A 23,593-nucleotide genomic window follows, 5' to 3' on the forward strand; every position below is an offset into this window, starting at 1 on the left:
ACCCCCTCAACGCCCTGGCACCGCCTAGAAATTCTGCCTATAAAAGTTATGAACAGAATCGGTGACAAAGGGCAGCCCTGGCAGAGTCCAACTCTCACTGGAAACGGGTTCGACTTACTGCCGGCAATGTGGACCAAGCTCTGACACCGGTTGTACAGGGACCGAACAGCCCTTATCAGGGGGTCTGGTACCCCATACTCCCAGAGCACCCCCCCCCAACAGGATTCCCCAAGGGACACGGTCGAACGCCTTTTCCAAGTCCACAAAACACATGTGGTTGGGCAAACTCCCACGCACCCTCCAGGACCCTGCTAAGGGTGTAGAGCTGGTCCACTGTTCCGCGACCAGGTCGAAAACCACGCTGTTCCTCCTGAATCCGAGGTTCGACTATCTGACGGACCCTCCTCTCCAGGACCCCCGAATAGACTTTTCCAGGGAGGCTGAGGAGTGTGATTCTTCTGTAGTTGGAACACACCCTCTGGTCCCCTTTCTTAAATAGGGGGACCACCACCCCGGTCTGCCAATCCAGAGGCACTGCCCCCGATGTCCATGCGATGTTGCAGAGGCGTGTCAACCAAGACAGTCCTACAACATCCAGAGCCTTGAGGAACTCCGGGTGTATCTCATCCACCCCCAGGGCCCTGCCACCCAGGAGTTTTTTGACCACCTCGGTGACCTCAGTCCCAGAGATGGGGGAGCCCACCTCCGAGTCCCCAGGCTCTGCTTCCTCATTGGAAGGCATGTTAGTGGGATTGAGGAGGTCTTCGAAGAACCCCCCCCCCCCACCCCCACCCCACCCCACCCCCCGAACGGACCCACAACGTGCCGAGTCAAGGTCAGCAGCGCACCATCCCCACCATATACAGTGTTGACACCGCACTGCTTCCCCCTCCTGAAACGCCAGATGGTGGTCCAGAATCTCCTCGAAACCATCCGAAAGTCGTTCTCCATGGTCTCCCCAAACTCCTCCCATGCCCAAGTTTTTGCCTAAGCAACCACCAAAGCTGCATTCCAATTTGCCTGCCAGTACCTATTAGCTGCCTCCAGAGTCCCACAGGACAAAAGGGTCCTGTAGAACTCCTCCTTCAGCTTGACGGCATCCATCACTGCCGGTGTCCACCAATGGGTTCAAGGATTGCCGCCACGACAGGCACCGACCACGGCTCCGGTCAGCCGCCTCAACAATAGAGGCACGGAACATAGCCCATTCGGACTCAATGTTCCCCACCTCCCTCAGGACGTGGTCGAAGTTCTGCTGGAGGTGGGAGTTGAAGCTACTTCTGACAGGGGACTCTGCCAGATGTTCCCAGCAGACCCTCAAAACACGTTTGGGCCTACCAGGCCTGACCGGCATCCTCTCCCACCATCGAAGCTAACTCACCACCAGGTGGTGATCAGTTGACAGTTCTACCCCTCTCTACACCCGAGTGTCTAAGACACTCCCACAGGTCCGACAACACGACCACAAAGTCGATCATCGAACTGAGACCTAGGGTGTCCTGGTGCCAAGTGCACATATGAACACCCCTATGCTTGAACATGGTGTTTGTTATGGACAATCCGTGATGAGCACAGAAGTCCAATAACAAAACACCGCCCGGGTTCAAATCGGGGGGCCATTCCTCCCAATCACGCCCTTCCAGGTCTCACTGTCATTGCCCACGTGAGCATTGAAGTCTCCCAGCAGTACAAGGGAGTCCCTAGAAGGTATGCCCTCTAGCACCTCTTCCAGGGACCCCAGAAATGGTGGGTACTCCAAACTGCTGTTCGGCGCATACGCACAAACAACAGTTAGTACTTGTCCCCCCACCCGAAGGCTGAGGGAGGCTACCCTCTCGTCCACTGGGGTAAACCCCAATGAACAGGCTCCAAGTCGGGGGGCAATAAGTATGCCCACACCCGATCAGTGCCTCTCACCGGGGGCAACTCTAGAGTGGTAGAGAGTCCAGCCCCTCTCAAGCAGATTGGTTTCAGAGTCCAAACTGTGCGTCGAGGTGAGCCCGACTATATCTAGCTGGAACCTCTCGACCTCGCACACTAGCTCAGGCTCCTTCCCCTTCAGAGAGGTGACATTCCATGTCCCAAGAGCCAGCTTCTGTAGCCGAGGATCGGACCACCAAGGTCCCCGCCTTCGAGCCACCACCCAACTCACACTGCACCTGACCTCCTTGGCCCCTCCCATAGATGGTGAGCCCATGGGAAGGGGGACCCATGTTGCCTCTTTGGGCTGTGCCCGGCCGAGCCCCATGGGTGCAGGACCGGTCACCAGGTGCTCGCCATCGAGCCCCACCTCCAGGCCTGGCTCCAGAAGGGGACCCCGGTGACCCGCGTACAGGCAAGGGAAAACACCATCCAAATTTTTTCTTCTTCATAGCTGGTTTTTGTTGAACAACAATTAACTTAACACGCAAAAAAAAAAAACATTAGGGTATGTGCAGAAAAGTTTGGTGACTGGAATGGAGAGGCAACTATGCTAATCACTGCCCAAATGTGCAACCCATGAGACCCAAGTACAAATGCCTACACTCCTAAATGTAAACACTTTACTTCATTGACAAAGGTATTTTTTTCAATTGATACTGACAACTTTGTACTAACTTATCTTTTTTCATAAGTCCAGTCATATTATCCTATTTGTAACATCACTCATCATGCACAAACTCTCAACACACTTTTCAAACTAAATTATAGAATCACAATTAAAATAAAATCCAGTTATTTGACAGAAACTTCCCTGTTTGTACAAATTAAATGACCCATTTCTTAATGGCAGAAAAAAACAAAAACAATAAAGTGTACTAAAGCTCTAAAATGAAATTGCCCAAATGAAGCCTCTCCCATCCCTCTACTAAAGATAAAATTACAACAAAATAAAATAAAGGACATTTTTCCAGATTTCAAAAACTAAGGGACATGTAAAATAATTTAAGATCGTGGGCTGACATGATAGATGGAACACTTAAACAAAAAAAAAAGATTCTTAAATAAGATGATTCTTTCTTGAGAAAAACAAAGCAGATTAAACCATTTACAGAAACTCCAAAAAATAAAAAAAGTAACAGACGAGTCCACATCTGGAAATCTCATTTGCGTAAATCTGATATGAACAAATGTCTAAATCCTGTCTATACTGGGAAACAAAGTGTGCAGGAATTTGGGGAAGGGACAAGGACAGGTTTACTTTTAACTAAAATGAGCTCATATCTTTACTGTAAAGTACATCCCAATAATTTGTGTGTTTTAAGAATTGCCCAACTCCTACTACTTTCTAGAAATAACTAATAATTCCAGCAAGGCAGTACACAATGAAAATAAGTTAAAAAATGCAAATATGTAATGTACTCCCATTTGAAACAACATTCATATCTTATTTCTCGGCTGTGAATCATCCAAGCATAAAGGAAATACAAAAGCCATGGATTCAGACTAGGAGTAGGTGGTATGGCCAAAAATTCATGACAGTATAATTAAAAATTCTGAAGGTTTTGTTAGATGCCGGTATATTGTACACAAACATTCTTTCCTGATTGAAACTTATTTTTTAAACAAATAACAAAATATATTACTGATTAATGATTAAAGTAATTAACACAGCCACATCTCTTGAAACACTTGTTAATGCTCTGCTACTCAAACAGATGCAGCTTCTCTCTCGCTTGCTTGCTCATGCCACTGTTGCCAGCCAAACACAGCCCAAGACACTGCTTCATCCTGTCCTTTCTCTTTGCGACTTACCAATCGGTTTGAGCCACAGAGCTCTGTGGGTAATATTCTTAAAGAGTAGATTCCCTTATTACACACAGCTCACATACAAGTCCACACACAATGACATTACTTCTAAGAAACTTAAGACAATGTCACATTATATGACTTCTTAGTCATCGGGTATGTCAGATTGGCCAACCTCAGTTTCTGCTTGTATTGCTGGACTATGTCATTTTAAACAACTGAAAATCACTAGACATGTCCACTTTTCCAACCAAATGCTGATCTTAAAGTGCAGTCGTGCTCAGCCTTTTTTGTGACAGCCAAAAATATGTTGCCTGATGGTGCCGGCACTGTATCAAGAGTTAATAGCTACGGAAAGTTCAGCAGCAATCTTGGCTCTTTTTTGTTCCCTTTCCATTCTGTTGTGGTACAGTATGTAAAAGACAAGACGCCAGACTGGCGAGCTTCTCTTCAATTCTCCAAAGCCCCTTTGTTCCTTATTTCTTGTTGCTGCATTATATTCACTGCACTTCCAGATGTACAGTGCATCCAGAAAGTATTCACAGCGCATCACTTTTTCCACCTTTTGTTATGTTACAGCCTTATTCCAAAATGGATTAAATTCATTTTTTTTCCTCAGAATTCTACACACAACACCCCATAATGACAACGTGAAAAAAGTTTACTTGAGGTTTTTGCAAATTTATTAAAAATAAAAAAACAGAGAAATCACATGTACATAAGTATTCACAGCCTTTGCTCAATACTTTGTCAATGTACCTTTGGCAGCAATTACAGCCTCAAGTCTTTTTGAATATGATGCCACAAGCTTGGCACACCTATCCTTGGCCAGTTTCACCCATTCCTCTTTGCAGCACCTCTCAAGCTCCATCAGGTTGGACGGGAAGCATTGGTGCACAGCCATTTTAAGATCTCTCAAGAGATGTTCAATCGGATTCAAGTCTGGGCTCTGGCTGGGCCACTCAAGGACATTCACAGAGTTGTCCTGAAGCCACTCCTTTGATATCGTGGCTGTGTGCTTAGGGTCGTTGTCCTGCTGAAAGATGAACCGTCACCCCAGTCTGAGGTCAAGAGCGCTCTGGAGCAGGTTTTCATCCAGGTTGTCTCTGTACATTGCTGCAGTCATCTTTCCCTTTATCCTGACTAGTCTCCCAATCCCTGCTGCTGATAAACATCCCCACAGTATGATGCTGCCACCACCATGCTTCACTGTAGGGATGTTATTGGCCCTGGTGATGAGCGGTGCCTGGTTTCCTCCAAACGTGACGCCTGGCATTCACACCAAAGAGTTCAATCTTTGATTCATCAGACCAGAGAATTTTCTTTTTCATGGTCTGAGAGTCCTTCAGGTGCCTTTTGGCAAACTCCAGGCGGACTGCCATGTGCCTTTTACTAAGGAGTGGCTTCCGTCTGGCCACTCTACCATACAGGCCTGATTGGTGGATTGCTGTAGAGATGGTTGTCCTTCTGGAAGGTTCTCCTCTCTCCACAGAGGACCTCTGGAGCTCTGACAGAGTGGCCATCAGGTCCTTGGTCATCTCCCTGACTAAGGCCTTTCTCCCCCGATCGCTCAGTTCAGGTGGCCGGCCAGCTCTAGGAAGAGTCCTGGTGGTTTAGAACTTCTTCCACTTATGGATGATGGAGGCCACTGTGCTCATTGGGACCTTCAAAGACAGCAGAAATTTTTCTGTAACCTTCCCCAGATTTGTGCCTCGAGACAATCCTGTCTCGGAGGTCTACAGACAATTCCTTTGACTTCATGCTTGGTTTGTGTTTCTGACATGAACTGTCAACTGTGGGACCTTATATAGACAGGTGTGTGCCTTTCCAAATCATGTCCAGTCAACTGAATTTACCACAGGTGGACTCCAATTAAGCTGCAGAAACATCTCAAGGATGATCAGGGGAAACAGGATGCACCTGAGCTCAATTTTGAGCTTCATGGCAAAGGCTGTGAATACTTATGTACATGTGCTTTCTCAATTTTTTTTATTTTTAATAAATTTGCAAAAATCTCAAACTTTTTTTACGTTGTCATTACGGGGTGTTGTGTGTAGAATTCTGAAGAAAAAAATGAATTTAATTCATTTGGAATAAGGCTGTAACATAACAAAATGTGGAAAAAGTGATGCGCTGTGAATACTTTCCGGATGCACTGTACATTCATTGGTTGTGTGCTCTCTTGCACGCATAGTCCACCCCAAGACTAAAGATAAAGTTCAAATCTGTTTGACTTTATCAAAGCGAGTCACATACACTATAGTTGGAGTGATTCACTCAGCATGTTACATTACACAGCCAGCTTTATGGAAACCTGCTACCGACTGCCTCAGACTAAGTAATATCATGTAAATGAAGGCTATGTGCCTTTACACACTGACTAATATCACATTTCCCATTTGTTTTTGCATGCAAATTTTGTGTTTTATAATTCGATGTTTTGGCAAGTTTTCCACTATTTTTTCAGCATACCAGTAAAATGGTTTTCTCAAATTCCATACTGGAAGAAGAATTTCACCCAGTATACTGGATCGAGCAGTACATCACCCACCATTAATTCAGACCCAAAAAGCAATCTTCAATGATGACATGTAATTCAGGCTGGTCAAGAGGATTTTCTAAAGTTAAAACTAATGAATTTATTTGTAGAAGAGTCACAACAAGAAAAACTATGATTCAGATTGTGAAACTACTGAAAAGAGAAATCAATGAAAATCAAGCATTTACAAATTACTGTACCTGCCTAGTTGACAGATAGCATTTAATGTTTTCATGTCAACAAATTCTGCCTATATTAAGAATTGCACTAAATGTTCTATGTGAATTTATCTAAGATGGTTGGCCAACTGCTCAGCTTTCTAATAATCCGAACTTCCCCCTTGTATCCCCATCATTTGTTGGCAGGCATTCTTAACAATTATACCTGTTATCAATCACTAGGTCTCCTTTATTTTCTCTTCCACTGTCATTAAATTAGAAATTCTCACTCTCCCATTCTCCAACTATGATTCTGACAACAATACTTCATTCAGCACTCAGTACTTATTTTGTATTATCTTTGTACTACTCTTCGCACTGTCACGTGACTATTTTTCCATCAGTCTTTTCCAAATGCATTTCATGTTCCACTTTTATTATAAGAATTTCCTCTTAATATCAATGGTGGATAGCTCCCAAACTCTCCAACATCCACTCCTTACTACAACAGCAAAAACGTACAGTTTTAGGATGGTACCGTCTGACCCAGAAGTGCTTCCTGGACACAAAATGGTGGTATCCAGGGCTGGATTAACCATTACACAAAATAAGCATGTTCTTAGGGGATCAAGGGAAGGAGGGCACCACAGAAATATTCCATTGCCTCATTTACTGTGGACTGTATGGTGGAAAACTACTAATGGTGCGGCTGAAACAGGTTACACAAAATGAGGCTTCCACTTTAAATTGACAAATTACAAACATCTCTATCTCTCTCTATACATATATAATATTTTAGATATATATATATATATATATATATATAGATATATATATATATATATATATATATATATAAATATAAATATAAATATAAATATATGTATAAATATATACAGTAATCCCTCCTCCATCGCGGGGGTTGCGTTCCAGAGCCACTCGCGAAATAAGAAAATCCGCGAAGTAGAAACCATATGTTTATATGGTTATTTTTATATTGTCATGCTTGGGTCACAGATTTGCGCAGAAACACAGGAGGTTGTAGAGAGACAGGAACGTTATTCAAACACTGCAAACAAACATTTGTCTCTTTTTCAAAAGTTTAAACTGTGCTCCATGACAAGACAGATGACAGTTCCGTCTCACAATTAAAAGAATGAAAACATATCTTCCTCTTCAAAGGAGTGCGTGTCAGGAGCAGATAATGTCAGAGAGATAGAGAAAAGCAAACAAATGCGAAGCACCGGGCACAAAGCTGTTGAAGGCGGCAGCTCACACCCCTTCCCGTTATGAGCAGAGAAAGAGAGAGAGAGAGAGAGAGATAGAGAGAGACAGAGAAAAACAAACAATCGAAAATCAATACGTGCCCTTCGTACTTTTAAGTATGCGAAGCACCGTGCAGCATGTCACTTCACGAAGCAGCTGCACAGAAGGTAGCAACGTGAAGATAATCTTTCAGCATTTTTAGACGAGCGTCCATATCGTCTAGGTGTGCGAACAGCCCCCCTGCTCAATCCCCCTACGTCAGGATCAGAGAAAGTCAGCGCAAGAGAGAGAGAGAGAGAGAGAGAAAAGTAAGTTGGGTAGCTTCTCAGCCATCTGCCAATAGCGTCCCTTGTATGAAATCAACTGGGCAAACCAACAGGGGAAGCATGTACCAGAAATTAAAAGACCCATTGTCCGCAGAAATCCGCGAACCAGCAAAAAATTTGCGATATATATTTAAATATGCTTACATATAAAATCCACGATAGAGTGAAGCCACGAAAGGCGAAGCGCGATACAGCGAGGGATTACTGTAATATATATTATATATATATATATATATATATATATATATATATATATATATATATATATATATATATATATATATATATATACACTAGCAAAATACCCGCGCTTCGCAGCGGAGAAGTAGTGTGTTAAAGAGGTTATGAAAAAAAAAGGAAACATTTTAAAAATAACGTAAAATGATTGTCAATGTAATTGTGTTGTCATTGTTATGAGTGTTGCTGTGTTTTATATACATAAAATACACACACACACACAAACATATATATACATATACACATATATATACATATCTACATATATATATATATATACATATACACATCCACATATCAACATATATATATACACATATATACACACACACACGCTTTATGGGTGATGATTGTTTTACTCTTTTTATCTTTATTTTATTTTATTGTAGAATCAACTCCTATCTGCGCACAGCAGGGCAGCCGTGGGCGGATGCGTATGGTGTATTCACTCCATGTTATCGTGCATTGCGCTGTCAGTGGTATTTTGATAAAAGAATTTGAACAACATATAAGAAGCGTATAAATTATTAAACAGTAAAACATTAACATTTAAGAAGTAAAGTTACATTAAGTACTACTGCAGTGCCTTCGGGTATACCTCATTTTTTGTTTGCCCATTACATGCTTAAATGTATACATTTTTTGGTGCACCTACCCGAGAACACGCGACATATAACCGAGCGTGGGAGAAGCATGGATTTTAAACACGCGTTGAGTTCATCTGCTGGTCTCCCTCGTGGAATAACTGGTAATGTTTGACTAAAATCTACAGCGAGTAAAACGACATTACCTCCTATTTTTTTTTTTTTACGATCTCTGAGATCTTGCTTTTTTCGGTTCAAGGCTTCATAAGCTGTTTTATGTTGTATGGTGTACTTATCCCAAACCATCATCTTTGAATGTTGCAAGACTTTCGCCTTGTATGTAGATCGGGGTAATTACATTCATTGCATTCCTAGTCTGAATCACAATCTGATTGTATGGGTGGTTACCTGGCACTATAGGGTTGCCACCCGTCCTTTAAATACGGAATCGTGCCGCGTTTGAGAATGAAATTGCGCGTCCCGTTTTGAATCAATACTGGACGGGATTTATCCCGTATTTTTTTTATCATTTTTTTTTTTAAAGCAGCGTCTCATGCAAATCATCCCACACGCATTTTATGAAGATGCCTCCTTTCATACTTTTGATTGGGTAATACTTGATGTGATCGTTAGTTTGATTGGTGTTTTTAACTGTCCAGTGAGGAGGGCGTGTCTTTTAAGTAGAGTCTGCAAAGTGTTGGCACTGAGATGTGGCGTCAGCGCCATAGTTGAAGCCCCTAATGTTGCGGTCAGCAAGTCGGCTAACATCCGCCATGTGCCGTCTTTCAGTTGCGAGAAGCAGATCATAGAATGGTTGAAACTGTTGCCCCTAACGTTGCGCCACGGCGTGTGGTTCGTTTATACCTCGTGTCTTCTCATTAAACTTTTATCTCGCGAATATGTTATTGCAATCCGCAGCGGGAGCGTTTCTATAAACTTAATTTAAACTTACGTTTTACACCGTGCTTTGTTTCCCTTATGAACATGCTTGTATGCTTAACTCGCTCCGTTCTCAATTGTTTAATTAATTTTTTGCTCTTCACTGTTTGCGGCTGTTCCTCCATTTCCCCCCTACTTCGTTCTTTTATCTCGCGAATATGTTATTGCAATCCTTAACGGGAGCGTTTCAATAAACTGATTGAAAATAGTTTTGCATTTACCTTTTTAGTAAAAGGCGAGCTTTTAAGCCTGAGAAATCACCCCGTAAATGCACACGTTTAATTGGACATGTGTTAATATGTATGGTTACACAGTATTAAAAGACAGTGAACAACGTCAGTTACCTTTCTTCCCGCGTTTGATAAAAGGTGAGCTTTTAAGCCTGAGAAATCACCCCGTAAATGCACACGTTTAATTGCACATGTGTTAATATGTATGCTTACACAGTATTAAAAGACAGTCAAAAATTAACGTCATTTACCTTCGTTCCCGCGTGCGACTCGTGCTGTAAATCTCTTCCTTGTTTTTAGTTCACGTGATTACGTAGGAGGCGTGATGACGCGATACGTGACTCCGCCTCCTCCATTACAGTGTATGGACAAAAAATATGTTCCAGTTATGACCATTACGCTTTGAATTTCGAAATGAAACCTGCCTAACTTTTGTAAGTAAGCTGTAAGGAATGAGCCTGCCAAATTTCAGCCTTCCACCTACACGGGAAGTTGGAGAATTAGTGATGAGTCAGTCAGTCAGTGAGTGAGTGAGTGAGTGAGTGAGTGAGTGAGTGAGTGAGTGAGTGAGTGAGTGAGTGAGTGAGTGAGTGAGTGAGTGAGTGAGTGAGTGAGTGAGGGCTTTGCCTTTTATTAGTATAGATAATAAAATAATAATAATAGAGGTTAATAATGTATATTAATCTTGTAAATACACCAAAATTAGAATCTGGTAACTGCCACATGATCCACAGAAACTCACATGATCGTTCTTGTTTTGGTCAGGTTGGCTGTCCCATTCAGCTGTCCACTGAGAGTGAGTGCAGCTCATGTATGTGGGGACACCAAAATCTTTTAAGTGGTTAGGACCTCTGAAGGTCATATTCTAGCCATGCTGGTACCAGAAGTACTCACAAGGTCTAGCATAAAGGAGGTCACTCTACCCTGCAGGTAGAGTTGGAGTTGGAAAAGGAGAAAACAAAGCTTACCTGAAAAATAAATACAGACAAACAGACACTATATGATTACTGAGTGTAGAGGTAGCACGAAGTCTTGAAGCATTTGCAAAAAAAAAAAAAAATAATAATCACACTGCAGTTACACCTTTTTAAAGTGATTATTTTTTCGCTGCACATAAGATTCGCATCCATTCATATTGCACACCGTTACTTTAGTATACCCATCTGAACCTTTCTAACAATAAACAAAAATAATGCAAAATGCTTCATCAGTTTAATAAATAACAATACAGACACACAGGTTTTAAGAGATGGCATATACTGATAGATTATGATGATGTGCAATTGTTGATTGCTGTACTAAAAAACAAAGCTCATGAGAGGAAACACATACTGTTGGCCATCAAAAGGCAAGACTGTGACCAGACTAAAATACTCCTATTTTGGGCAAAGCACAAGGCCAAGCTGATAAATTACTAGAATAAAGCAGGTAAGCCATTAAACATGAAATGAGCTTCTTAAAAAGACAGAGAGCAAGGAAGATTTTTTTCTTTTAATTTTTTAGTAAGATATACTGTATTATTGCCCTCACAACTCTCATTTAGGAAGTTTGGTTTCAAGTGTTTCAGTCCAGTATACCATACAGTTTGAAAGACTAAACAGAATTATGTTGAGGTGGGGATTGATTGGCTTACATGGTTTATATTTCATTGTGGTTTCCAAACACAGTTCACACAGTAAATACAAACTTAACAAACAGAGAATACCAAATTAGCTGAAATTGATCGCAGGTTCTAAGAACAATTTACCTCTTGATGACTCAACAGTGGAATAAATTTGTAAATACATAAAACATTTACCTTAAAAATATTCAACATTAAATTAATTTGAAATCTGGTCTGAGTTCTATGTAATGAAACCATTGGAAATGTGTGCTGTGTTAAGAAGACACAATTGTTAACGTCCCAGAGCAGTGTAATTTAAACTTGTGAGCAAAAGTCCTATTTTTCGAAAAAGTAACTGCCAGTTAAAAAAAGAAAAAAATTGAAAAAGAGTAAAGTTAAATAAAGAAAAGGTCATACCTCTTCTTCTAATGGTTGTATGGAGGTCACTTGTGGCTGCTTTGCTGGGATCCCTGGTATGGTGGAAGTTGTGACACTTGCTGAGCCTTGCTTTGATCTAAGTACTTCTCCATAATCAAGGCTGTCAAAATTAGTTTTCCACACAATGACCTGAAAACAGAAAGCAGTCATAGACTAAATATTGTCTATATATTATTGTGGCTATATCTAAACATATGTTCACCATTCTGGTTTTTTCAATCAGCTCAGTCACTTTAAAATTAAACATTTTGCAAGTAAAAAGGTAGCTTAATTAAAATTATCAAGGAAAAAAAAAAATGTAACACTTCCTTATACCTGAATCCATGTTACAGCTAATATAAAAAAGACAGAGTCCAAAGTGCTTTCATAATTTTGTAGTTGCTGTCTTCTAGGGGCTGTTACCTACTATTAAAATGCCACTCTAATGGCCAGAACATATGCACTTTTCTGCTAGGGAATAATACCAGCTGTAAAAGTGCTTTCCTTGCCCTTCATTCTTCAAGCATTTACTGATAGTCATTTTCATTCAATATAGTAGCAATCAAATTCAGTCAATGTTTTTTCACATCAGTCAGCATGCTACTGTTTGTTAACCTACTACTTTGTTTGAGACTTCTGGGAGTGAAACATATTTGAGGTAATGATAACGAAACACTCAGATCTTTCTTTTTATATTACCTTGTGAGCAGACCGTTTCTGTTATAATTTGTAATTTTTTAATTTATTTATTTATTTATTTTTTTTACTTAGGGTAGAATGAACCCCCAGGATGGACAACTTTAAATTATTAATTTCCAGTTTTGAAAGAGGCTCCTCTGAAAACTACAGGTACTGAGTGTGTGTCCTGAATCCTGTAAATATATGCCAGTCAGATAAGCTTACTTACTTAAGCTTTCGGAGTTTACTTATTTATTTATTTTAAGGAGATGGTGCTTGGAGCAACTGCACACACACGTCTATAGGTTGTGTAAAAATATAGTTCTAGTGCAGCGATGTCTGAAGACAGTGCTCTGGTTTCAGTCTCATAAGCTATACAGAGCTGGAAATTTTAAATTCACTCTGCTGCCTTTGAAATGCTTCACCACATTGTTTGGTGAATGAGATTGTGGTGTCAGCATGCATTCCTAAAATTATTTTCACAATTTGCTCACTCTTTTCAATATCACTCAAAGCCGACATCACATTTTGCAACTTTTTTCATGGGGTAGGCCAGAGTTACTGACTGCAATCACTGATCTCATTGATTCACCATGTCAATTTACATGATTGAAAATCCCAGCCCATGCCGCATTTACAAACCATGAACTGATCTTCCTGCAAAGTCGTGCTTGCCCCTTTTCTGACAGGCAATAGCACGCTGCTGGATGGAGCAAGGGTTAACAGCTGCAGGGAGTTCAGCTGCAATCTTGGCCCTTTATTTCCCCCCCCCCCCCCCCCCCCCTTATGTTATGGTATGTAAAACACTAGATATCAGATAGATGAGCTTCTCCTCCGTTTGTAAGGTCCACAGTCCCGATACTGCCTGACAGAGCTGTATGAAGGATTTATAACTGCAGTTACATCAGCCGCAATCTCAGCCCTTTTCCCATTTTTACATTGTGTTTTAGTATGTAAAAGATGAGATATCAGGCAGACAAACCTCTCTTCTATTTATGAGCTTCAAACTGGGCATGTTCCTTAGTCCTTGTTGCAACATTCTATATATTGTACTTCTGGATAAGTATTCATTGGTTTTCAGCTCTCTAGCACACATAACCCAACCCTCTGACTAAAGATAAAAACTAAACCTCTTTGATTTTATTATAGCATTTCATAGACTAGGTGAAGTGAGTGACTGGTTATGTCACATTAGACGATTGTCTTCACGGATACATGTTACCAGTTGCCTCCAACTTGCTAAGATTATGTAAATGAAGGCTACGACTGAAAAACACTGGAAAATTTGCACAGTATGAAACAGGCTTAAGACACATTTTCTAGGTTTACCCAGATTTGAAAATTATTGAATTCTTTCTGAATTGTTTTATCTGCCTCACCAGTATTTGCTTCCTAATTTTGGTATCATCTGCAAATTGCACAGGGTTACGTTCTGACTCAGACTGTCATTATTTTAAATTAGTATCAGTAACAGTCCTAAAACTGGCTCAAGGACTCATAGATGACCATAGGCCATTTGACACAGTTATCCATTTTCCAGCCTGCAGTCTACTTTCTCATAGTATACCTAAGTCTAATGAATTCTAACTTCACAGTTAACCTTTGGTGCAAAAGCATATCACATCAAAGACCTTGTGAAAGTTCAGGCTTAATATATCATATCTCCTGCGTTTGCCTACTATTCCAGATGCCTTTTAAAAGCATTGCAGCAAGTATATTTGCCACACACCTCTACTTACAGCCCATGCTCCCAGTTATTTATGAAATTGTTTTCACATAGTCGTATTGACTTTTCTGACTACTGGATTCCTTATTATGCAGACAGTCTGAAGTGTCTAAGCTAAAAAAAAAAAATCAAAGTTGAACCATAATTTCTGATTGGTTACACCCCTACTATTAACATATATAACATATTGAAACCTTCTGAAATCAATTCAGGATCAAGGGGCACCCTATCTGATACAAGGCTAGAACTAAACCGGAATTGGCTGCCAGTCCATAACAGGGACCACTCTCAAACATACTTGTTTGGGGTCAATTTAGAACCAACAGTTACCTTACCCAGTATATCTGTGGGAAGAACATGCAAAAACTGCAGTGACAACAACTAGATACAGCATTTGAACCAAGGAGGTCACCATCGCTATTAAAGTTAATTAAAGAATTAAAAAATTCTTTAAAAGCAGAGCAGATTTAGCTATGGAATAAACAGCATCAATAACAGTTTAAACAAAATGCCTGCTGGGAGTTTAAATCTCTCACATATTCCCAGAACTAGAAATGTAAATATCAACTTATTGAGAATTTAAAGAACAATAAATTGCAAATAAATCATATATCCTTAAGCATAAACAGAATGGAAACTTAATGCATTACAAGGCTTATGGCATTGTTGTTAATCCCAAAAGCAAACGCATTTGATCTTTCACGATGAGGTCATCCACCAAGAGAAAACGTTCTGTTGTGTCTTCCGTATGTAATGCTTATAAGCAAATTTATCAAGAAGTAAACTATTTGAATGACTCCACGACAGTAAATAAATTAATAACAGCATACAAATCACATTGGCACTGCATGGCTAATAGAAAGAATTATGTTTAACTCAGTGCGCCTAAATTAATCATGTCATTTATCAATGCTGAAAGCAGTTTTTTTTAAATTCCTAAAACCGCATAATTTGGTTTAGGTTCATAGGGTGCAGGCACAAAGGAGGAAGCCAATGTAAGACAACAGTCCATCACATCAAAACTCACACCATACTCATTCATAATAATACAAATTTAGAGACATCAATCAACCTAACGTGACATATTTGGTTAAAAAAGAAATTCCAGAATACTTGGAGAGGAAAGAAATAAAAAACGACCCAGAGAATGTGTGAACTGCACACCAAAAAGTGCCAGGGTGGGGTTTAAAGCCAGTCTCCTGCATCTATGAGACAGCACTAGAACAATGCTTCTCATGCTGTCCTTAATCCTTGCCATGTAACACTGAAATCCTGACACATTTGCAGTTTTCACAAGACAATGTGCATTGCCATATGTACACTGAGGACTGAATATAATACTGTGAATGACCTGTAATAACTACTGGGTTTACTTCTGGACAGCTGTTCTAGTGACAGAATCATCTCCTTTTCTAGAGTCAAACAATTTCACAAAGGATGCTTTCAACATTATAGTAGCCAATTATTTATTGCTTTTGTAGCATGTATATGTGTATCCTTTTCTTTTTAAGCTTTTCTCATTTAAATATTTAAAATGCCCACTAAGATAACTCTACCTTTCAATTTAAGATGCTGAGAGAACACAATATCGTTTAAAAAAGCTAAATACTGCTACTACTTGCAGATCTGGGGCAAGCTGTAAAATCCTGGGGAAACAAGACATACACAAGCCAGCAATAGTGGGGTACTGGGGTACACACAAAACTGTCTCTCAGTCTTCATGCATGTTTCTTCACTATCTTAAATTCTCACCACTCTGCACCCACTCCTCTTCCCCTTCTCTGTCTCTACCTGGCGACATGTTAAACCAGCCCAGCTATTTCAAAGTGTATGGAGTTTGCACATTTTCCCCATGTCTACATGAATTTTCCGCCACGTACTTTAAGTTTCTTTACCTCAATCCAAAGACATGCAGGTCTGAGTTACTGAATGAGTGTGAATGTATGCACAAATATACCCCTGTGTTATAAAAGCAGACTATCCAGGGTTGGTTCCCACTATGAGCTCAATGCTGACACATCACAGTCCCCACAAATCCGAGTGCGTCAAAGCAGGCATTGATAACAGATGGATGATGGGATGAATGGAGGATAGCTGTCTGGATCTGGATGGTTGGTGAAGCAGACCAAGAATCTGGGGAGTTTTTGATTTTGCATTTATTCCTGTAATATTCTCCATATAGTCTTAAAAAAGATTAATGAAATCTGGCATAGCCCAAGGCATTAGGAAGCATTTACATTTGTAAAATAAACAAAACTACAAGGGTGAAGAGTGGCCCATAACATTCTGAATATGGTCAAAACTACAATTGTTTACCATATTTCTCACTGGCGTGTTTTTCTTGTACAGTATATTTCCTGACACTACGCACCATTAAGATAACACTCCAGGCAGTTATGCATGTCAATATCGGCCAAAATAGTCAGGATGAAAAGGAACATATTAAACACAAAAAGAGAATGACAGAATAAACTTAAAAAGATAGAAAGCTTTTAACATTGTTAACTCTCCAAATTTCTGAACTGTCTCTTCATGAACAGAGCTTGTTTAAACCTTTAGAAACATAACTGAATTAGAACATGAGAATGGGCCTTTTGTCATTTAATAGAATCATCTCTGGCTAAAAAAGATGAATGTTACCTGTTCATCCGAGCCACCAGATGCAAAGTAATCTCCAGCCCTCGAGAAGACCACACAGGTAGCTGGACCCTGTAATTAAATAAGAAAAAACTTTTTAGCTTGAACTGCAAAGCACATTCCAGGGGGTAAGAAATATTAGTGGTTTCCGTTATTCAAACACCTCCACAGAAGTAGATGCATGCTGTTGTATTATAAGCAAATTATGTCCACTGTTGGAGTGAGTCACACCTTTAAATAGAATCACAGAGGACAATACTACAATACAGTTAACGGATCTGTGCTGCTGCAGAGTGCCAGATACTCTACAAAGGCAACTGCCTCGGGATCTTACTGACTCATAACTGCACACTATGCAGTCTGCTGCAGCTTCCAGAAATGGGCTCCAAAACCCAAAGGAGAAGAGTTTATTCAAGTGCTGTAATTTTCTGCATTTCTAAATAATCAATGGATTCAAAACAGATTTCTAAAAATCACTGCTAAAATTTAAAGCTGCCATTTAGCACTTGAAAGAAAAATCACACAATGCATCTTGTTTAGCTGTTGCCTTGGTAACAGATCTAAGAAATCCAACAATGTGCCTATACATTTTTGCAACATGACCTTCATTGACCTAAAATATTTTGCATGGCATTCCTAGAACACCATTGCCAATGTATTTCTCAAAAGCAGGAATTCCCCACTCATTATACCTACAGCATATAAAATAGCCATGTATTTAACTAGCACGTCTTATGAAATTGTTTTGTATTACAATATATTGTGGGTTCCTGGAGAAAAGAATGCAAGCATGCAGTAACCATACTTTTTTTTCCCTTTTAGCAGTGACACATATGGTGCACAATAAGAAACTCAGAATTCATGAATCTGTTTTCTGAACGTGCATTTACTTTAACAATGGAAGCAGAATAGGACATACTGTGGTCAGAATGCTAGTTCATCACTGAACCATAAATTATAGAATGAAAAAAATGGGGCTAAGTGTAAGGGTTTTCATTTCTTTACTCAATGCATCTAATATATGCAGTCTGGCAAGAAGTGTTTACTAAATTGACTTGCTTTTATGGTTTAACCAGTAAATTTTGCTGTGACATAACACTGCAAAGAAGTGTGGAAGCATACAATTTGCACTGAATAAGAAATTCAAGTGGAAAAACTAGAAGAAGTGAGGTGTGTGGATAAAGTTTTAAGGTGCCAAAAACCACAATTCCTACATTGTACATACAGTATTTTTGATTTTAATAGACGAATATGAATGTAGCTTTACAACATGCTATTCAGCTCTACAGGTGTGCTACAACATACTGGTGCACCTTCTAGGATTGGCTTCTGCTTTACACTCAGTGCTGCCGGAATACACTCTGGCCTTCTACAACAATGAACTTCATTAATAAGGTATGATAATGGATGGATAAATAGAGTTTTAATCAAACAGCTTTTTTAGGCCCATCTATGCCACACAGTTATCAAATGTATATTCATGCTGAAACTCCTGTATTCTTTTATGTCCTTTTAAAGTCCTTTGTATGTCTAATTCTACGCAGAAAGAAGAATGGGATCTGATGTACAAGCAAGTATTGCTCATTCTCTGAAGGCAACAACTTACATGAAAACAAACTAAAAATGTTCCATTCAAATTTACAGTACTCTATTCAGAAATATTTTCCAGATTGCTTCTGCCGGAAAATCAATGAAAATATACACTGTGTGTATATATATATATATATATATATATATACACATTACTTTAATTTTCTATTGTTTATCTGCAGGTGGTATTTTTATTTGAAAATCCAACAACTGGTGCTTCTCATGGCATGTAAGTCACTACTGTAAAATGCTCACACATACTACACATATGAAATTTAATAATGATCAAAATTTTAAAAACTGCTAAGAGGCACTCAAAATTGAACTAGCCATTTATTTAGTTTCCTTGCACTGTCAATCTAATTTTTTTTAAAGAAAAGATTTTTGTGGTCACTAAAATCTTTCAATTTGATATCAGATAAAACTCCATATGAAGACCATAGCATATATCATTTTAACAGATTTACAAATTTAGCAATTCCATGTCTAGCTACATTAAGTTAGCTGGGGAAAGTGAAGGACTGTGATTATGAGATCTTGGCAAAACGTTTTAACAAGATTAAGGTTAGTTCTGTGACCAGACCAAACAAGAAAATCAATTTTATTAATTTTAAACCACAGCTTAGGATCACCTTATTATAACGCATACTACTCTCCATGTGCCTGTTTTGTTTGTGCCACTTTCATCTTTTCATTGACCCTGACAAGACCATGAGTCACCATTACTACACAAAGCATCTTCATAACATAATGCTACTCCCATGATACTTGATGGTAGGAATGGTAAAACCAAGGTGCACTATTTGCAATGATTGATTTGCAGCACATATCCATTCATTCATTTTCAAGCCTGCTTATCCTGACCAGGGTCATGGAGAAGCTAGAGCCTATCTCAGAAAGCATCGGGCACCAAGGTAGGAACAGCCCATGGCCAGTCTGTCGCAGGCTGAATGCGCGCACACGCACACACATACCACTTTATATTCAGGCCAAAAAATTCCACTTTAGTCTCATTAGCATATAAGACAAAAACATTCTACTTTAGTCTCATCAAACCACAAGACGTTCTGTTACATATCAGTCATCTCAATTAGACAACATTTTGCAGACACTCTGAATGAAAGGGCAAGATTTATTTGTTTTTTGGCAGGCATTCATTCCTGCCAATCTCTCAAAAATACTCTGGAGAGTTAAGTTCCATGCACATCATCCTTAATTGCAGTCTTCTAAAAGTGGCTTCCCTAAAAAGTGCCCTTATTGTCTAGTAGCCACATTTAGAGAGATGACCGGGATTAGGTGCTGTGGCACCATTTTTTTTTCTGAATAGGGATGCTCTTTGCTTTTGTAAACATGATACCAATTACCTAGGACTTGCATTTTTTCAAAGCAAAATGTATATATCTTCTTAACTTAATTTTTCAACTTTCTTTAGAATGTGTCCATAGTGTGGGGATTTATCACCGTCTCTTATATATATATATTTCTCTTCTGGTTCATCCTGCTTCCACTTCAAAACCAGTCCCGCCCACACGGCATTTCTCGATTCCTATTTGTCATCTTCCATGTTATGCACTATACAGGCCTGTTGAGCGTAATACATCCAACAAGTACTCGAGGTGCTGCCACAATGATAGAGTAGCTTTACCACCCTGGCGGGAGCCACCTGTGTCTTTATAACAGCTTCTTACACAGCAAACATCAGAAGCTAAAAATTATCGTCAACACATTCGAGAATACATCCCTTCTCTAGCGTTTGCTTCCATGGGTGCACAGATAGCTCAACGTCCTGGCCACGGACCATACGGTTTTAAAATACATGGGCAAATCTATCACCAAATCTCTCCACTATACGCTAACACTTCTACCTCTCCAGGATATGGACAGTTGTATGTTTTTGACACAGCGCAAGCTACTAAAGTACACTTACAAAATAATGCAAATTCTGCATGCAGCAAAAATGTACTTCTCCAGCTAGATTCCATGCTCAGAACCATCAACCCCTTCGCTAAATCATACAAACACATGCATGAAATCACTCAGTCCAATCCAACAGCATCTGTACGAATGGTTTTCAAGGAAACCCCTAGGCAGGATTTATGACGATACATGTCACACCGATGTTGCAGCGATTTTCGTCAGAGAAGATGGCAAAATGCCTGCCGAAAGGGACATTTGCATCTATCCCATAGGCAACTTCTGTAAACAGATTTCCACGCTCAATATGAATTGCGATCCTATGGTTTACCCCACTTATATTCCTTTACGTAGACATTGGTTGGCACAAAGATTTACAACATGTTCCTGATAAAAATAACCGCCAATTGAATAAAGCTTACTCAATGCCAATTTTACGTGTACAGATTAGCAATGAGGAATACATTTAGTATTTTGCACTCCAGCTGCAAACTATTCCAACAGTATGTCGTAGATGCGTATGTTAAAACAGAGGGCGCGCGTCTCAACTATCTCGGATTACATCAACAAGATCTGTGCGTCGAACTATCGGACGCACTGCAAGCAAACGCTGAAAATAACAATGTACGTGTAGGCAAAATGATTATATTACCGTCCACATTTCCAGGAAGTCCAAGATACATGCAACAAAACTATCAGGACGCCATGGCCATAGTACATAAATTCGGAAAGCCTGATTTATTTATCACTTTCACATGTAATCCTGCTTGGCCGGAAATTCTATATGCACACTGCGTCTTTCAAGAAGTATTTATTTCTTCTTGATTTCTGAATTCCTTTCTCACCGTTTTCCGTTCCTATTCTTACACCGCCGTATGATACGGCGGGCGTCCGCTAGTAAAAAAAAAAAATACTTGCTGAGGTAATTTACTGTATATTAGCAAATGTTAGGTTTATATATGGAGATGAATAACTTTTTATGTATCATTTAAGCTTTTTATTTTTAGTAAATTGAACAGCACACGGGGCAGTGGTTAGCACTATTCTCTTACAGTTAAAAAGTACTAGATTTAAATCCCGATCCCATCACTGTTTCTGTAGCATTCACACATTCTCCAAGTGTCTGCGTAGTTTTATCCTCACACAATCCAAAAGAGAGTTAGGTTACCGGATGACTCTCAAATCCATACTGGCCCAGTATGACTGAGAATGAGTGTGTATGACTACGTTTGTGAGGTGCTGGCATCCTGGACTGATTCCGGGCTTACCCGTAGTGTTGCTGGGTTAAGTCTCAGTCCCCATGATCGTGAAACAGGTAAAGACACTGTATGGATGGAAGGATTTTAAATAAACCGCCAATGGTATTTTTCATTATAACTTTAATTTGATTTGACCATGGATTCCTAATTATACTTACTGTCAGTCAATAAGAGGAAATACTCCAACACTGGGTTAATTTTGAGCCACCAATAAAACTAACAAGTAGTTTCAGAGAAGGTACATACAGTTAGGTCCATAAATATTTGGACAGAGACAACTTTTTTCTAATTTTGCTTCTGTACATTACCACAATGAATTTTAAGTGAAACAACTCAGATGCAGTTGAAGTGCAGACTTTCAGCTTTAATTCAGTGGGCTAAACAAAATGATTGCATAAGAATGTGAGGCAACTAAAGCATTTTTTAACACAATCCCTTCATTTCAGGGGCTCAAAAGTAATTGGACAAATGAAATAACTGGAAATAAAATGTTCATTTCTAATACTTGGTTGAAAACCCTTTGCTGGCAATGACAGCCTGAAGTCTTGAACTCATGGACATCACCAGATGCTGGGTTTGCCTTTACTGCAGCGGCTTTCAGTTGCTGTTTGTTTGTGGGCCTTTCTGTGCGAAGTTTAGTCTTCAACAAGTGAAATGCATGCTCAATTGGGTTAAGATCAGATGACTGACTTGGACATTAAAGAATTTTCCACTTCTTTGCTTTAATAAACTCCTGGGTTGCTTTGGCTGTATGTTTTGGGTCATTGTCCATCTGTATCATGAAACGCCGCCCAATCAATTTGACTGCATTTAGCTGGATTTGAGCAGACATTATGTCTCTGAACACCACAGAATTCATTCGGCTGCTTCTGTCCTGTGTCACATCAGCAATAAACGCTAGTGTCCCAGTGCCACTGGCAGCCATGCACGCCCAAGCCATCACACTGCCTCCACTGTGTTTTACAGATGATGTGGTATGCTTTGGATAATGAGCTGTTCCACGCCTTCTCCATACTATTTTTTTGCCATCATTCTGGTAGAGGTTGAACTTGGTTTCATCTGTCCAAATAATGGTTTTTCCAGAACTGTGCTGGCTTTTTTAGATGTTCTTCAGCAAAGTCCAATCTAGCCTTTCTACTCTTGAGGCTTACGAGTGGCTTGCACCTTGCAGTGCACCCTCTGTATTTACTTTCATGCAGTCTTCTCTTTATGGTAGACTTGGATATCGATACGCCTACCCCCTGGAGAGTATTGTTCACTTGGTTGGCTGTTGTGAAGGGGTTTCTCTTCACCATGGAAATGATTCTGCGATCATCCAACACTGTTGTCTTCTGTAGACGTCCAGGTCTTTTTGCGTTGCTCAGTTCACCGGTGCTTGCTTTCTTTCTCAGGATGTACCAAACTGTAGATTTTACCACTCATAATATTGTAGCAATTTCTCAGATGGGTTTTTTTCTGTTTTCACAGCTTAAGGATGGCTTCTTTCACCTGCATGGAGAGCTCCTTTGACCGCATGTTGTCTGTTCACAGCAAAATCTTCCACATGCAAGCACCACACCTCAAATCAACTCCAGGCCTTTTATCTGCTTAATTGATAATGACATAACGACGGACTTGCCCACACCTGCCCATGAAATAGCCTTTGAAGGGATTGTGTTAACAAAATGCTTTAGTTGCCTCACATTTTTTATGCAATCGTTTTGTTCACCCCACTGAATTAAAGCTGAAAGTCTGCACTTCAACTGCATCTGAGTTGTTTCA

The 23,593-nt window shown here is 39.9% G+C and overlaps 1 protein-coding gene across 1 annotated transcript in view; it reads right to left on the minus strand.

The window, feature by feature from the left end:
- LOC114668770 (POC1 centriolar protein homolog A-like) overlaps positions 1 to 23,593 on the minus strand; it is a 162,957-nt gene that overhangs the window by 86,595 nt on the left and 52,769 nt on the right. Inside the window, exons 8-9 of the mRNA XM_051921241.1 lie at positions 17,073 to 17,141; positions 12,029 to 12,178 (exon numbers count right to left, since the gene is read on the minus strand). Coding sequence (XP_051777201.1) covers positions 12,029 to 12,178; positions 17,073 to 17,141 — 219 coding nt within the window. The remainder of the gene's footprint in view (positions 1 to 12,028; positions 12,179 to 17,072; positions 17,142 to 23,593) is intronic.

The sequence above is a fragment of the Erpetoichthys calabaricus genome, chromosome 18 (genome assembly GCF_900747795.2).
Source record: "Erpetoichthys calabaricus chromosome 18, fErpCal1.3, whole genome shotgun sequence".
Classification (NCBI taxonomy): domain Eukaryota; kingdom Metazoa; phylum Chordata; class Cladistia; order Polypteriformes; family Polypteridae; genus Erpetoichthys; species Erpetoichthys calabaricus.